At 37.3% G+C, this 15,745-nt stretch overlaps 2 protein-coding genes across 5 annotated transcripts in view; one reads left to right on the top strand and one right to left on the bottom strand.

Moving 5' to 3' along the window:
* The window catches only part of LOC111147814 (karyopherin subunit alpha 5), a 48,473-nt gene extending 44,662 nt beyond the window's left edge, over positions 1-3,811 (bottom strand). Inside the window, exon 1 of one of the 2 annotated variants that reach the window (XM_022504061.1) lies at positions 3,601-3,811. In XM_022504061.1, coding sequence (XP_022359769.1) covers positions 3,601-3,604 — 4 coding nt within the window. In that variant the 5' untranslated portion in view covers positions 3,605-3,811. Of the gene's footprint in view, positions 1-3,390; positions 3,421-3,600 lie in introns of those variants that run through there. The other variant, XM_022504062.1, reaches the window with a different exon arrangement.
* Positions 3,812-5,789: 1,978 nt separating this feature from the next.
* Positions 5,790-15,745, top strand: part of LOC111147697 (zinc finger with UFM1 specific peptidase domain) — a 28,824-nt gene continuing 18,868 nt past the window's right edge. For 2 of the 3 annotated variants that reach the window (XM_022503927.1, XM_022503929.1), the window contains exons 1-2: positions 5,967-6,042; positions 7,353-7,928. In XM_022503927.1, coding sequence (XP_022359635.1) covers positions 7,367-7,928 — 562 coding nt within the window. In that variant the 5' untranslated portion in view covers positions 5,967-6,042; positions 7,353-7,366. Of the gene's footprint in view, positions 6,043-7,352; positions 7,929-15,745 lie in introns of all 3 variants that reach the window. The other variant, XM_022503928.1, reaches the window with a different exon arrangement.

The raw sequence follows: 15,745 nt of genomic DNA, 5'->3' as shown, positions 1-15,745 counted from the left end.
CAGCTCCATGACCCCTAAAAAAATGTGGTCATGCTGCTCCTATTAATCCCTCTCCCACCCTTAATACCTGGTAACCACTGATTGGTTCTCTATCTTCATAGTTCTGACCTTTCCTGAATTCCACATAAATGGAATAGTAACAGTATATAGTCTTAAACTGGCTACTTTTATTTAGCATAGTGTTATTTGTGAGATCCATACTGTTGGCATGCATCGGTAATTTATTCCTTCTAATTGTTGAGTAGTATTCTATTGCATAGATATGCCACAGTTTGTCTATTCATTAGTTGAAGGACATTTAGGTTGCTTCTAGCTTAGTGCAGTTATGAATAAGCCTGTTACAAATATTCATGCACAGGTTTTTGTGTAAATATAAGTTTTCATTTGTCTTGGGTAAATATCTAGAATTAGGACTGATGGATAATATGGCAAGTGTATGCTTCACATTTTATAAGAAGCTGCCAAACTGCAAAGTATTCCATCAGCAATGTATAAGACTTCCTGCTGCTCTATGCTCTGCCAACACTTGGTATTGTCAGATTTTGTTGGTAATTGTAGCCATTCTAATAGATGTATAGTATCTTTCATTTTAAACGTATTATACTTATATAATACTTAGGGCACACACAGGAGATTAAGACCTATAGATGGTTAAAAGTACGGGTCACGGGGTGGCTCCGTCAGTTAAGCCTTTGGCTAGAATCATGATCCCAGGGTCCTGGGATGAAGCCCCATGTCGGGCTCTCTGCTCAGTGAGTAGCCTGCTTCTTCCTCTTCCGCTGCCTGCAACTCCCCCTGCCAGGGCTCTCTCTCTGTCAAATAAAATAAAGTCTTAAAAAAAAAAAAAAAAGTATGGGTCAAAACTCAGGAAGAGTCCTAACTGAGCTAGGGGAGAAATTTCTAGAACATTTGTTTACATTTGAGTGGGAAAAGGAAAAAGCAACGGAAACCAAAAAGAAGTGGTCAGCTAATCAGAAGTAAGAGTCATGAAAGAGAAAGGAATTCAAAAGACAAGGAGTATTTCATTTGTAGTAGCACTAAAAATAAGCCACTCAATTTATTCATTCACTGATTCATCCAGCAAATATAAGTGCCTACAATAAGCCAAGTACCACATGAGGCATAAGACTGGATAATTAGGTCACTGGTAAAGATAGGGAGAAAAATTTCATTAGTGGTAGAGCTAAAAGTAGAATGGAATAGGCTGAACCCTTCAGAATGATTTAAAAAGTACTTTGTGCCTTTGAACCTAACACATGTACATTCTAGCAATTTAAGTATACTTATAATACGCTTATATTTTTATATTTAAAATATACTTATTTATATTTATTATAATTATAATATTTATAATATCCTTAAAGTATTCAATGAATTGATCAACAATACTGGGTAGACCTACAAATACCATTAGAAACAGCTTAATCTTAAAAAAAAAAAGAAATAGCTTAATCTAACTTTATTAATAACAATGTTCAGCATTATTCCCTAAGTATTTCATATATAAAAATTCTGTCTCATTAATAACAACTTAGGCTCTAGGAAGGGAATAACAGAGATGAGTTCATTGCAGAGCAAACTGAATTATGCTCAATAAGTATAAAATATTCTAGCAAAGTGAAATGTTTACAGCAATAAACCTCTTAATACTTACCACTTACATTAGGCTTTTCGAGGCCATTGGCCTCTAACCGTTTTTGTTTTGTTTTAAGATTTTATTCACTTATTTGACAAAGGAGAGAGAGGGAACACAAGCAGGGGGAGTGGGAGAAGGAGAAGGAGGTTTCCTGCCAAGCAGGGAGCCAGATGCGGGGATCCATCCCAGGACCCTGGGATCATGACCCAAGCCAAAGGCAGATGCTTAACAACTGAGCCACCCAGGTGCCCCTCTCTAACCATTTGTGATCACACATCCTCACATGTGCAAAATTTATTTCTGCATTCATCCTCAATGTTTATTTATATGTAAGTATTACTAGCATAATAATCTAACCCATTATAAAATTAAAGGAGGACACGTGTTGTGATGAGCACTGGATGTTACATGTAACTAATGAATCGTTGAACACTACTTCAAAAACTAATGATGTACTGTAATCTGGCTAATTGAACAAAGTAACAATAAATTAATTAATTAAATAGAAAATTTTTAGAAAGGAATAGTTTTAAAAGGTAAAGAAACAAGTTCTAATACTTTCCCCCCATATCTGATTCAATTACCTGTGCCTCCACAACCTACACACTGGATACTTCTTCTAAAACCATTAATTTAGGTGACCACATTAAAACCTTTAATATAAATATGTTAACCAAATAAAATCTACTCTGAACAGCTCATATATCATTTGTTCCTTTTTCTGATGTCGTACATTTAATAACACCTGCAATCCTCACTGCAGTTGCCTTAAAGCAGACATAAAGACCAAGAAAAATCATCTCTAAAGGTGCCTGACCCAACAGGATTGTTCCCTTTTCTGGAAAATGACTTTAAAGGCTGTATTTCAAAGGTTGCCATCTCATACAAGTTATTTTAAATGTAAGAAATACTATTCAGATGCTCTGAATCCCCAAAAAGGGTTGGGTTGTTTGTTTGTTTTCAGTCACAAGCTTATTTTTCACTCAGCTTTTTGAAAAACTGTCTTGAGGCTGGGAGACTAACTGGAATTTGAACTTTTTCTAGTACCTATTAACGGAATTTCTTGTGCCCCGAAGTCTCCATTTCTACGGTTTGGGTTCCTATTAGTAACATCGGTACAAAAGGGTAAGTGTGCTGAGTGAGCCCTTAGTACTTAAAAGACAGAAAGGACAGAGCTGTTTCTTGTTTACCAAGGAAGAAAGTCGCTCTCCTACAGAATATGAATCCTAAGTGTTGTAATTAAGAGACATCAAGTCAGAGGTTTGTTTTTAAAAAACGTTTTAAAAGCCAAAGAGTAAATGCTGATGTATATTTTTGAAGTATCACTATCCCGCTTCACAGCTTTCGAATCCTTTATCTCTTATGGATTACCGCGGAAACACTAAATTTTCATCTTGGAAGGGAGCTGACAGGTTATTAACCCACCCCTGCCGACGTCCACACAGCCCTCCGAGGCACCTGCGTCCAGGTGGAGGAGGACAGAGGGCGACCGCGACGGTGCGACAAGTAGCCCTCCCCGCCCCCAGCCCCAGAGCCACCCTGCCGTATTCTGGAAACTGCAACTAATACGCTGCTGCTGGGCTCACACAGACGCTGAGACCCAGGGAGTGAAGGGGAACGACTGACAAGCCCGTGTACCGGGAACAGGAACTACCAAGGTACGGAGAAGCCGAACCGCAGGAGGATGAGCTCGACCGTTTAAGGATCCCTCCGAAGGCCAGCCTGGCTGCCTACAGGATCTGTATTCCCCGCACCTTCGCGTCAGTAAGGAACAGGTCCGGCTGCCACGCCCCCGCCACCGCGGTCTCCCTCGGGAACCTGAGGGAAAAAACCCGGCAGCATGGCCTGGTCCTCAAGCTTTCGCAGAGAAGGAGTAAATAAAAACAGTGGCCCCTGGAACCAGTAACTCCCAAAGGGACCAAGCCCGAGGTTCACCCAAACTGGCCTGTGTCACTCCCACTTACCCATTAATGTGGCAGTACCCGATGCCTTAACTTCCCAGTTCCCGGTTGCTGCGTCCGCTGCAGGTAACAGTAGGGTCGCCACTCCGCCCCTAGCGTTGAACGTAGCGACAAGGTTCGCAGCTCAAGATGGCGGCTACCTGCGCCCCTTCCCCGAGACCCCGAGGCTCGGCTCCCAGAAGCCCTTGCATGCGGCGACCGCAGTGGTGGCGGCGGCAGCTGCACCCGCCGGTAGAGGGGCGGAGAGCAGCGAGCGTCGCAGCTCCACCCACCGAAGGAGGAGGAGCCGGCTCCTGCACTGACTCCGGAATTTTAATTCCGCGCCGACGCCGTGTCTGCAGTGTGTCAGACTGCCCTCTGTGCGAGCTCTCATTCATTCACTCATTCGTTGGTTTAGTTTGTTTATTCATTCATTCATCCTACAAGATAGTATTGATGGAAGGTCTGATCTGTGCTAGACACTGTTTTAGATATTAGAGCTGCTATAGCATACACAACGGAAAAATTCCAACCTCGTGGAGCTTTACAGAGGCTCTTCTTCAGCTGCATTAACCTCTTCCTGTATGTCCTGCTCATTCATTTCAAGCTTTGGAATTTGCCATTTATTTAAAATTTGGATTCTATAACATCTGTGGATTTCTAACAAAAAGGTAGTCATTGATATATGAAATAAATAATTCCAAATAAGAAATTCCAAATTATTATAACACACATAAGCTTTGTAATCCATCTTGGAGTTCAACAAACAGCACTGAAAAGAGACTTGTCTTTTAGAAGATAAGTAATACGTGATTCCTGCCCTGAGGAAGATCCTGTTTTTTATCTCTTGTTCTTTTTGTTTTCTGAGAAATTTCTTAGGTTATATTCCAGCTCTGGATTAGATAGATAGATAGGTTGATTGATAGATTCTGCTGTTGTATTTTTTTAAATTTTGCTATTGTATTTTTAATCCCAAGAGCTATTTCTTATTTTTGATTCAGGAATTAAATCTTTTTTCTAATATCTCTCTGAAGATATTATAGTTTCCTCTAAGTATTTTTTTTTCTCCTCCGTTCATAGTCTCTGATTCTTTAGAGTGTTTTTCCTTTTTGATCATTTTGACTTTCGTCTTTCTTGCCACAGCTATACTCTAATGCCCAGTGATCCTTGAGTATCCATTCATATTTAAGACTGAGACACTAAAGAAAACTATTGTAAACTTGTGTATCTGCTGACTGTTTACTTGCCAGCTGTTGTTTCATTGGAGGACTTTCTAAAAGTCTTTATCTGTAGGTCTTTTCTCTCTGACCAATAATTTGCCCTGGAGAGGAATTTTCTAAACTCCTGACATCAGAATATGATGGGAGGGGTGTGTGTGGTTAGCCTCATAATTCAGTATTTAGTTTGCACTATTCACACTTATATTTCAACACCTTGACTCTCCCTCTCCCCAACTCTAAGCTGTGCATTTCTGACTTAATAGTCTTTTTGATTAATTTTCTTTATGAAACCAAACCTATAGTCTTCTATCTTGGAAGGAAAGATCAGTCACTTGGCAAGCTGGTAATGAGGAAATCTGGAGGTAGGGTGCTAACTGCTCCTTATTGAGACTTTTATGCAAAGTGTTCCTCTTTTCAGGCCCAATTTTAATATGTTTTTTAGAAGCATATGGTCTTTAATTTTTGAACATTTCCAGAATTCTGATATATAAACTGATTTATTTTTTTGACTTCTCTTAGCCAAGTTAGTTACTACTCATCCATCCTTTCTTTAGCTTTCAAATGTTATTAAAATCTCATTAGCATTTATTTTTATTATTTTTATTATGTCATTTTAGTAGATTTTGAGAGGCAGGGAATATAGATGTACATGTTCAGTCTGCCGCGTTGAACCACAAAACCCCAAATATACTGTACATTATCAAATTATGCCACTCTCTTATTTAAATATTCCAATAGTTCTCTATAAGAGTCTACATGATTTGGCCCCTGTCTTGACATACCGTGGCAGTTAGGCCCTAGGGTATTGTGTACTCTTGTAATGTCCTAGCTTCCGTCGTAGGAATTCATTCTGAAAATTCTCAGAGCCCTGTGTGTCTCCTAGTAAATTAGGAGTCAGCACCTGGAACCGATGATGCAAAAAAGACTACGACTCCCAGAAAACACTACAACACAGACTAGCGTGGAGCAGTGCATGCTGGGAGCCTTTTCCTTCCGGGGGTACAGAGGAAAAGCTTTTTTGAATGTGAGAATGAAAGTGAAAGTATTTTGGAGGCGCTGGTTTGTTTCTTGGTTAACTGTGACTCTCAGGGTGTAGAGAGGGCCTGTGCGTCCTAGTCTGCGGGGCCGGGAAAGGTAATCGACGTTGAACGTCTCTCTGCGGGAGAGCCAGACGGTGTCGGCGGCCGACCCGAAGAGGAAGCCCAGGATAATCAGGCAGTGTGGCCGCGGCCGGATCTTTGGGCCGGTAGGAACTAATGGTCCCTTCCCATATTCCCCCGGCCTCGACTATGACCCAGTCAGTGTCTGGGCTGGTTTCGGGTCCTGGAAGTTTGCGCGGACTCTTGGGCAGAGTGGGCCTTTGGCATGCGGCCCTTATGGCTTCTCTCACCGCCTGCTCAGCCTGGCACCTGTCAGTCTCCTTATATCTCTCAACCACTTGTCCTGATCAGATTGTTTGGGAGTTCAAGCGTATCCCTCTGTCTAGCCCCGGGAAAATAAGAAACTGGGTGTGACGTTCTTTCCACTGGTGGTTTGGGAGAGTTTCCTTCTAAAATCAGAAACTATTTTCACTTGTTTAAAGAGAATAAGAAACATAAAGGACAATGTAGGAAGTTCTTATAAAGCTAAATTTATTCAAATAATGGGAATGGTTTCCTTACCCCCTCCCCGTTTGTTTTTAAATAGTCCTTAGCTGAACAACATAAGGTTGTGGCTGTGATTGATTTTAAAAATTCTTAACAAAATCTGCTTTTGTCCGTACCCAGTACTTCTATTAGTCCATAAAACCCTAAAGTGATTGCTGGTTTAGTACAATTCATTTTATAGACCGATTTTTATAGACCGATCCTCAAAGACATGAGCTATCTTACGTAAATTCTGAAATGTGAGATTGCATTCCAGTTCTCTTTGTTCTGGAATCCGTGCTCTTTGCTACCATGGACGCTCTTTTTATTCTTTGGGTTGAGAGGACAGTGTTTGGAGCCTGACTGGGTTAGCATTTGGCTCACCATTTTCTGACCTCGGTGACCTATCTGAGCGAGGGTTTCCTCCATATAGGAGGATGATAATGCTACTTAAATTACTTCGATATAATTAAAGCTCTTTAACTGTTAACTTATTTTATTAAGATGTGTTTATTTACCCTCTCCATTGTTAACATCTTTAAGTTTCTGTATTTAGATAGATCAGTTGTTAAGATTTCTTTTAGTTTTCTCTTAACTGACTTACCATACTTGGGCAATTTTATAAACATTATTTTCTTCTCGACCTCACACCAGACACGCTTTTTGAAATATATTTAAAATTATTTATTTTAATTTGAACTATTATTGCCTTCATTTTATTGAAACCATAAACTCAAAATACAGTAGAGAAATTTTGGTTGAGATTTATAATGAAGTTTGTACATTTGAGGAACAGTTTAGTACATTGAAAGTATCTTCAAATAATCCAGTTTTAAATAGATACTTGTTAAAAATTTGTTTCAGATCATCTTATAGAATGCATTTTTTCTCCAGTCTTTCAAACTTAAAATAACATTGTATTCTTTTCTAGCTACCTGATGTACTATGCTTTCTTGTGATATTTGTGGTGAAACAGTAACCTCAGAACCAGACATGAAGGCTCACCTGCTAATTGTTCACATGGAAAATGAAGTTATATGTCCATTTTGCAAGTTGTCAGGTGTGAATTATGATGAAATGTGTTTTCATATTGAAACTGCTCATTTTGAGCAAAATGAACTAGAAAGAAGCTTCGCGAGGATCAATACAATACAGATTAGAACTTCAGATAACAGGAAGGACAACACCTTACAGTGTAGAATGGAAGTTAATTCTAGTGTCCATTCAGCTTGTGCATCTAATCATCCAAAAATTTCAGCGCAAAGCCTGCCTTATGATGGTACTTTAAAACATAAAACCTTTTATTCGGAGAACTTAACTAAATCCAGAAAATTCCTTAAAAGTAAGGAAAAAGAGTGTGACCCATCTAAGATAAAAGGATCAATTTATGAAACAACGTATAGTTCTCCTGAATGTCCATTCTGCGGAAGAATAGAAGATTGTAGTCAAGATATGGAAAATCATGTGAAAACAAAGCATGCTGATCTTTTAGACACTCCATCAGAAGGTAAGATACTCATTTTATGTGATAATTAACAGTAGTGTCAGTTTAATATGTGGTGTCCTAAAAGTTGGTTTGTAAATCAGATTACTGCAAATGTGTTTTTTATTTTTTTATTTTTATTTTTTTAATTTATTTTTTTCAGTGTTCCAAGATTCATTGTTTATGTATCACACCCAGTGCTTCATGTAATACGTGGCCTCTTTAAAACCCACCACCAAGCTCACCCAACCCCCCCATTCCCCTCCCCTCCAAAACCCTCAGTTTGTTTCTCAGAGCCCACAGTCTCTCATGGTTTGTCTCCCCCTACGATTTCCCCCAACTCTCTTCTCCTCTCCTCCCAATGTCCTTCGTATTATTCCTTATGCTCCATAAGTGAAACCATATGATAATTGACTCTCTCTGCTTGACTTATTTCACTCAGCATAATCTCCTCCAGTCCCATCCATGCTGATACAAAAGTTGGGTATTCATGTCAAAAAAATGGGCAGAAGACATGAACAGACACTTATCCAAAGAAGACATACAAATGGCTAATAGACACATGAAAAAATGTTCATCATCTTTAGTCATCAGGGAGATTCAAATCAAAACCACACTGAGATACCACCTTACAACAGTTAGAATGGCCAAAATTAACAAGACAGTAAACAACAAGTGTTGGAGAGGGTGTGGAGAAAGGGGAACTCTTTTACACTGTCGGTAGGAATGCAAGTTGGTGCAACCACTTTGGAAGACAGTGTGGAGATTCCTTAAGAAATTAAAAATAGAGCTACCCTATGACCTTGCAATTGCACTGCAAGGTATTTACCCCAAAGATACAGATGTAGTGAACAAAAGGACCATATGTATCCCAGTGTTCATAGTAGCAGTGGCCACAGTCACAAAACTGGATAGAACCAAGATGTCCTTCAGCAGATGAACGGATAAAGAAGATATGGTCTATATATACAGTGGAATATTATGCCTCCAGCAAATGTGTTTTTTAAATTCAGTTTATAACATTGTTCATTTACTATTATTATAAAAATGCAGTTGTGGAAAAGAATTTTTGATTCAGTTAATAAATAATTCAACTACTTTGAGAGTAGTTTTAGAACCTTTCTGAGGAGGGCTATACCTAGAGTCCGTTTTTCAGAGGGCGTTCTTTTATTTACCACCAGCCCAATGGCATCTGAACTGTCTTGGACTCCGATTTTCTGTGGTTCTGAGTTTGACTCCCTTATGATCAGAGAACACACTCTGATTTTAGTTCTTTTAAATGTGTTGAAACTTGTTTTATCTGCCAAGATACTGTATATGATCTGTCTTGGTACATATTCCATGGACACTTGGGAAAGAGAGATATATTCTGCTGTTGTGGGTTTGAGTGTTCTAAATTTGTCATTTAGGTCATTTTGTTTGTGTTCAGGTCTTCAATATCCTTTCTGATTTCCTGTCTAGCATTTCTACCAGTTTTTGAAAGGCGGTTGTTGAAGTCCGCAATTATAATTACATATTCGTCTATTTTCCCTTTCAGCTCTATCAGGCTATATTTTATGAATTTGGAGGCTCGGTTTTTCTTGCATACAGTACATTTAGAATCATCTCTTTTTCTTTATTATTGAGTTTTAAGAGTAATTTTTTTATTTTGGATATGTGTTTTTTATCCGATACGTGTTTTGCAGATATTTCTCTCAGTTTGGAGCTTGTCTTTTCATTCTCTTCACAGTGTTTTTCACAGAGCAGAAGTTTTAACTTTTAATAAAGTGCTACTTACTTGATTTCTTCATCCATGGATTATGCTTTTGATATATCTAAAAACTCATCACCAAACCCAAGCTCATCTTTCCTGTGTTATCTTCTAGAAGGTTTATAGTTTTGAATTTTACATTTAAGTCTGTGAGTTAATTTTTTAAAAGGTATAAGGAGAGTGTGTCTAGATTCATTTTTTTAATTAATAAATGTTATTTTTTAGAGCAGTTTCAGATTCATAGCAAAGTTAAGTAAAAAGTACAGAGAATACCCATGTACCTACTGTCCTCATATACTAAAAACCTCCTCCACAATCAATATCTGTACCACGTGATACATTTGTTATATTCAGTGAACCTACACTGACCCATTATTATCACCCAAAGTCTATAGTTTCCATTAAGATTCATTCTTGGTGTTGTATATTCTATAGATTTTGGCAAATGTGTAATAACAACTACCCATCATACTAGTTATGCAGAATAGTCTCACTTCCTTAAAAATCCTCTGTGCTCCACCTAGTCACCCCTCCCACACCCTAACCCCTGGCAATCACAGATCTTTCTACTACTACGATTTTTGCCTTTTTCAGAAAGTCATTGGAATCATGCAGTATATAGCTTTTTCGGATTGATTTCTTTTACTTAGTAATATGCGTTTAAGCTTTTCTTCATGTCTTTTCATGGCTTGATAGCTTTTTTTTTTTTTTTTTTTTTTTTTTTAAGAGCTGAGTAATATTATATTGTCTGGATATACCACAGTATATTTATCCATTCACCTATGAAAAACATCTTGCTTGTTTTCAAGTTTTGGTAGTTAGGAATAAAGCTGCTTTAAATATCCACATGCAGGTTTTTATATGGACAGATTTTCGATTCATTTGGGTAAATACCAAGGAATGTGATTAATGGATTGTATAATAATAGTGTGTTTAATTTTAGTAAGAAACTGCCAGACTCTTTCACAGTGGCAGTGAATGAGATTTCCTGTTGCTCCACATCCTCACCAGCATTTGGTACTGTCAGCATTCCAGATTGTGACTGTTCTAATATTTCTGTTGTGGTATCTCATCTTAATTTAATTTGAAGTGCTCTCTCATAACATGAATATCTTTTTGTATACTTAATTGCCATCTGTGTATCTTCTTTGGTAAAGTGTCTGTGAAGGTCTTCAGCCCATATTTTAAATCTGTTGATTTCTTATTGTTGTTTCTTATTGTTGATTTTTAAGAGTTCTTTGTATATTTTGGATAACATCTTTAGTACATGTATCTTTTGCAGATAATTTTTCTCATTCTGTGACTTGTCGTCTTCACTTTGACAATGTCTTTCGGTGAACAGAAGTTTTTTATTTTAATGAGGTCCACCTTATCACTTATTTTGTAACTTCGCCAAGCCTTTGGTGTTGTCTTGGTAATATCCTAAGTCATCTAAGTTTTCTCCTATGTTATCTCCTAGGAATTTTGTGGTTTCTCATTTTATGTTTAGGCCTATGATCATTTTCAAGTTACTTTTTGTGAAGGGTATAAGGTCTGAGTCTAGATTCATTTTCTTTACATTTTGATGTCCACGTGTTCCATTGTTGATAAGATTTTCTTTCCTCCATAGTTTTGCCTTTGCTTTGTCAAAGATTTAGTCGACTAGACTATTAGTCCATTTCTGGGCTCTCTGTTCTGTTCCACTGATCTGTTTGTTCTTTTTTCAATACCACAGTGTCTTGATACTCTAACTTTATAGTAAGTCTTGAAGTACAGTAGAGCCAGTCCTTTGAATTTGCTCTTCTTCAATATTGTGTTGGTTATTCTGAATCTTTTGCCTCTTTGTATAAATTTTAGAGTCAGGTACTTGATAGCCACAAAATAACTTGCTCAGATTTTTTATTGGGATTGTCTGGAACCTATAGATCAACTTGGGAAACATAGGCATGGTAGCATTATTGAGTCTTCCTATCATAAACAAGAAATATCTCTCAACTTAGTTTTTCTTTGATTTCTTTCATCAGAATTTTGTATTTTTTCTCATGTGTATCTTGTTATATATTTCATTAGGTTTTTGCCCTTTTTTTTTTTTTTGGTATTAATTTGCCTAATTGTGTCTTTCAAGGAATGGTCCTTTTCATCTAGTTTATAAATTTATGGCATAGTTTGTAATATAACTTTCTTATCTTCAGAATGTACATAGGACTTGTGATATCCCCTTTTTTATTTCTGGTGTTAACAATCTGTGTTCTCTTTTTTTCTTCTTACTTAGCTTGGCGAGAGGCTTTGGTTTCATTGGTTTTCTCTATTGGTTATTTGTTTTCAGTTTCATTGATTTCTGCTCTTTTTTTTTTTTTTTTAAATGTCTTCTTCTTATCTTGGATTTAACATGTTCTTTTTTTTCTAGTTTCCTTCAGTGGAAACCTAGATGATTGATCTTTCTTCCTTTCTTATATATGTATTCAATGTTATAAATTTCCTTCTAAGCCATGCTTTTGCTGCATTTCACAAATTTTAAGTAGTATTTTAATTTTCATTTAGTTCAAAATATTTTAAAATTTCCCTTGAGATTTCTTTGGTATATTATTTAAATGTTTATCTAATCTCCGGGTATTTGGGGATTTTTCAGCTCTTTCTCTTCATTTTTGTTTGTTTCCTTTGTAGTTTGAGAGCAGATGTTGTTTGATTTTAATTCCTTACATTTCCTAAGTTTTAATGGCCTAGATTATGTTTGATGACCTAGAATGTGGTCTGTCTTGGTGAATATTTTATATGAGCTTAAGCAGAATGTATATTCTGCTGTTGTTGGATGAACTTGTCTATAAGTATATTCAGTTGATTGATGGTACTTGAGTTCAACTATATCCTTACTTATTTTCTGCCTCCTAGATTTGTCCATTTCTAAAAGAGGAGTGTTGGGGCACCTGGGTGGCTCAGTGGGTTAAAGCCTCTGCCTTCAGCTCAGGTCATGATCTCAGAGTCCTGGGATTGAGCCCCGCATCGGGCTTTCTGCTCAGCGGGGAACCTGGTTCCTCCTCTCTCTCTCTGCCTGCCTCTCTGCCTACTTGTGATCTCTGTCTGTCAAATAAATAAATAAAATATTTAAAAAAAATAAAAAATAAAAAATAAAAGAGGAGTGCTAAAACTTCTCTAACCATGTAATAGCAGATTCATCTGTTTCTTCTTGCAGTTTTGTTAATTTTTGTCTCACATATTTTGACACTCTGTTAGGCCCATACACATTAGGGTTTTTTATGTCTTCTTGCAATATTGAACCCTTTGTCATTATGTAATGCCCCACTTAATCCTGGATAACATTCCTTGTTCTGAAATCTGCCCTCTCTGAAAATAATATAGCTACTCCTGGTTCTTTGTTTGTTTGGTTTTGGTTTTGGTTAGTGTTAGCATGGTGTGTCTTTCTTTATCCCTTCACTTTTAATGTATATATATATATAGAGAGAGAGAGAGAGAGAGAGAGAGAGAGAGAGGGATAAAATTTGTTTTATTTATGTATTTATTTGGGGGGTTGAATAGGCAGAGGGAGAGAATCTTCAAGTAAACGCCCCACTGAGTGCAAAGCTCACACAGGGCTCCATCTCATAACCCATGAGATCTAACCAAGTTGGATACTTAACCAGCTGAGGCATCCAGGTGACCCTCTATGTGTGTATTCGTATTTAAAATGGATTTCTTGAAGACAACGTATAGGTAGGTCTTATATTTTCTCCACCTTGATAATCTATCTTTTAATGTGTATGTTTAGAGCAGTGACGTTTAAAGTGATTATTCCTGGAGTGCCTGGGTGGCTCACTGGGTTGAGCCTCTGCCTTTGACTCAGGTTATGGTCTCAGAGTCCTGGGGTCGAGCCCCGCATCAGGCTCTCTGCTCAGCGGGGAGCTGCTTCCCCCTCTCTCTCTGCCTGCCTCTCTGCCTACTTGTGATCTCTCTCTGTGTCAAATAAATAAATAAAATCTTTTAAAAAAACTGATTATTTCTATAGTTAGATTAATGTATCTACCATCTTTGTTATTGTTTTCTATTTGTTGCCCTTGTTCTTTGCTTCTTTTCTTGTCCTTGATTTTTTCCTGTTTTTTTGCAGTTTAATTGAGCATTTCGTATGATTTCATTTTCTCTCCATGGGGGAAAACAGTTCGTACATGTAACTTTTTGACGCTATTTGGCCACATAAGAATGATCCTTGGGCGTAGAACACTTCGTTAGCAAGAGTTCTCACAGCCTTTGTATGGAAATATCTTTCCCTTTTTCAGGCAGTAGTGTGTATTCTTTTGTTTTGCTTAAGCATGTGTGTCATATGGCACCTGAACAGCCTTAATGCTAGGTCTGTCCTCTGCTGGAAAGGGATGATATCCTTCATTGTGTTGGGCAAGAGAGGAGTGTACAGACCAATTACCCTGTGTTGGCTGCTGGAAGGGACCCATTGGCCATGGCAGATTAATGTCTAATACTGAGGAAGATCTCAGTCTTTCTCTTCTCTGTGTGTTCCTCTATGTTTTCTATGAGTAAAGTGTTCTGACGGGCACTTGACTGCATTATGTTTTCCATGGTGATTCTGATATCAAGAAGCATTTGGACTTCTACTCCTGTTATATAGGCAGAAGATTTCACTTGCTCAATACTCGCTTTTCTTAGCATATCAGTTATGCTTATTTTTACTTTTTTAATGCTTAGCCTAGAGTTTGCAGTATACATTAACAACTAATCCAAGTCTACTTCTGAATACTGTTGTATGACTGTGTGAGTACAAGGACCTTATCATAAAAAGATATTCCTAATTCCTCCCTCATCCCTTGTGTCGTTGCTGTCATTCATTTCAAGTAACTGTAAGCACACACATATATACATATATACACACACACACACGCATATAAGTGAATACATTTCTATTTTTATTTTGAATAAACTTATCTTTTATATCAATTAATGAGAAAAATAAAAGTTTTTATTTTTTCCTTTATGAATATGGATATGATCTTTTCCTTTATGGATACCCATGTTTCTGGCCAATATTATTTTCCTTCATTCTGAAGAACTTCTTTGAACATTTCCTGCACAGCAAGTCTACTGGCAACAATTTCCCTCAATTTTTGTCTGAGAAATTCTTCATTTTTCCTTCATTTTTGAGGGATAATTTTGATGGTACAGTATTTTAGGTTGGTGGGTTTTGTTTTGTTTTGTTTTTCTTCTGGAAAATTTAAATATTTCACTCCTCTCTCCTATTACCTGAATGACTTCGAGAAGTTGTATTTAATTCTTATCTTTGTTCCTCTATAGGTAAGGTGTTTTTTTCCTCTGTCTTCTTTCAAGATTTTTTATCTTTGATTTTTCTGAAGTCTGAATAAAGTGTGCCTAGATGTAGTTTTTGGTATTTACTGTGCTTGGTGTTTTCTGACCTTCCAAGATCCATAGTTTGATGTCTGACATTAACTTGGGGATATTCACAGACCTTATTGCTTTAAATAATACTTTTTTTCCTTTCATTCTTCTCCTGGTATTCCCATCTTGTGTATGTTATACCTTTTGCAGTTCTCCCACAGTTTTTGTAGGTTGTGGGTTTTGGGTTTTTTTGTTTTGTTTTGTTTTTTGTTTGTTTGTTATGTTTGGGGGACGTTTGGGGAGGATCTTTTTGTCTTTACATTTCATTTTGGGAAATATCTCTTGTCATATCCTTAAACTCAGAGATTCTTTCCTCAGCCATGTCCAGCCTGTTAATAAGCCCAAGGGTTTGAGCTCTAACATTTCTTTCTTTTTTAAGGATGTCACTTCTATTAGTTTTTGAAGATTTATAGCACTTAAATTATGTTTGCTTGAATGTATGAATGTTAAAAAAATTTTTCATAAAATATAAGAGCACTCAATTTGGTCATCAAGTAAAAGTAAAAACTGCCTTTCTTTTTAAAATTAGTCCAAAGTAGCATTTAGGAACGTAGTCGTAGGCTGCAATGTTGACACCATGACAAAACCAAATATAGGGTTGCATCTGGTTTTGTTTTGGTTTTGTTTTCAGTAGCCAGTGTTCTTGGGTTAAGTTCTGAAAATGGCCCGGTTGTAAGGCAGGGATCTGTTTGATTCTACCAGAGCTATGTTCCTTGAG

Source organism: Enhydra lutris, unplaced genomic scaffold (assembly GCF_002288905.1).
Source record: "Enhydra lutris kenyoni isolate GAN:26980312 unplaced genomic scaffold, ASM228890v2 scaffoldscaffold17, whole genome shotgun sequence".
In the NCBI taxonomy this organism is placed as follows: Eukaryota; Metazoa; Chordata; class Mammalia; order Carnivora; family Mustelidae; genus Enhydra; species Enhydra lutris.
This window is presented reverse-complemented; position numbering and strand designations above follow the sequence as displayed.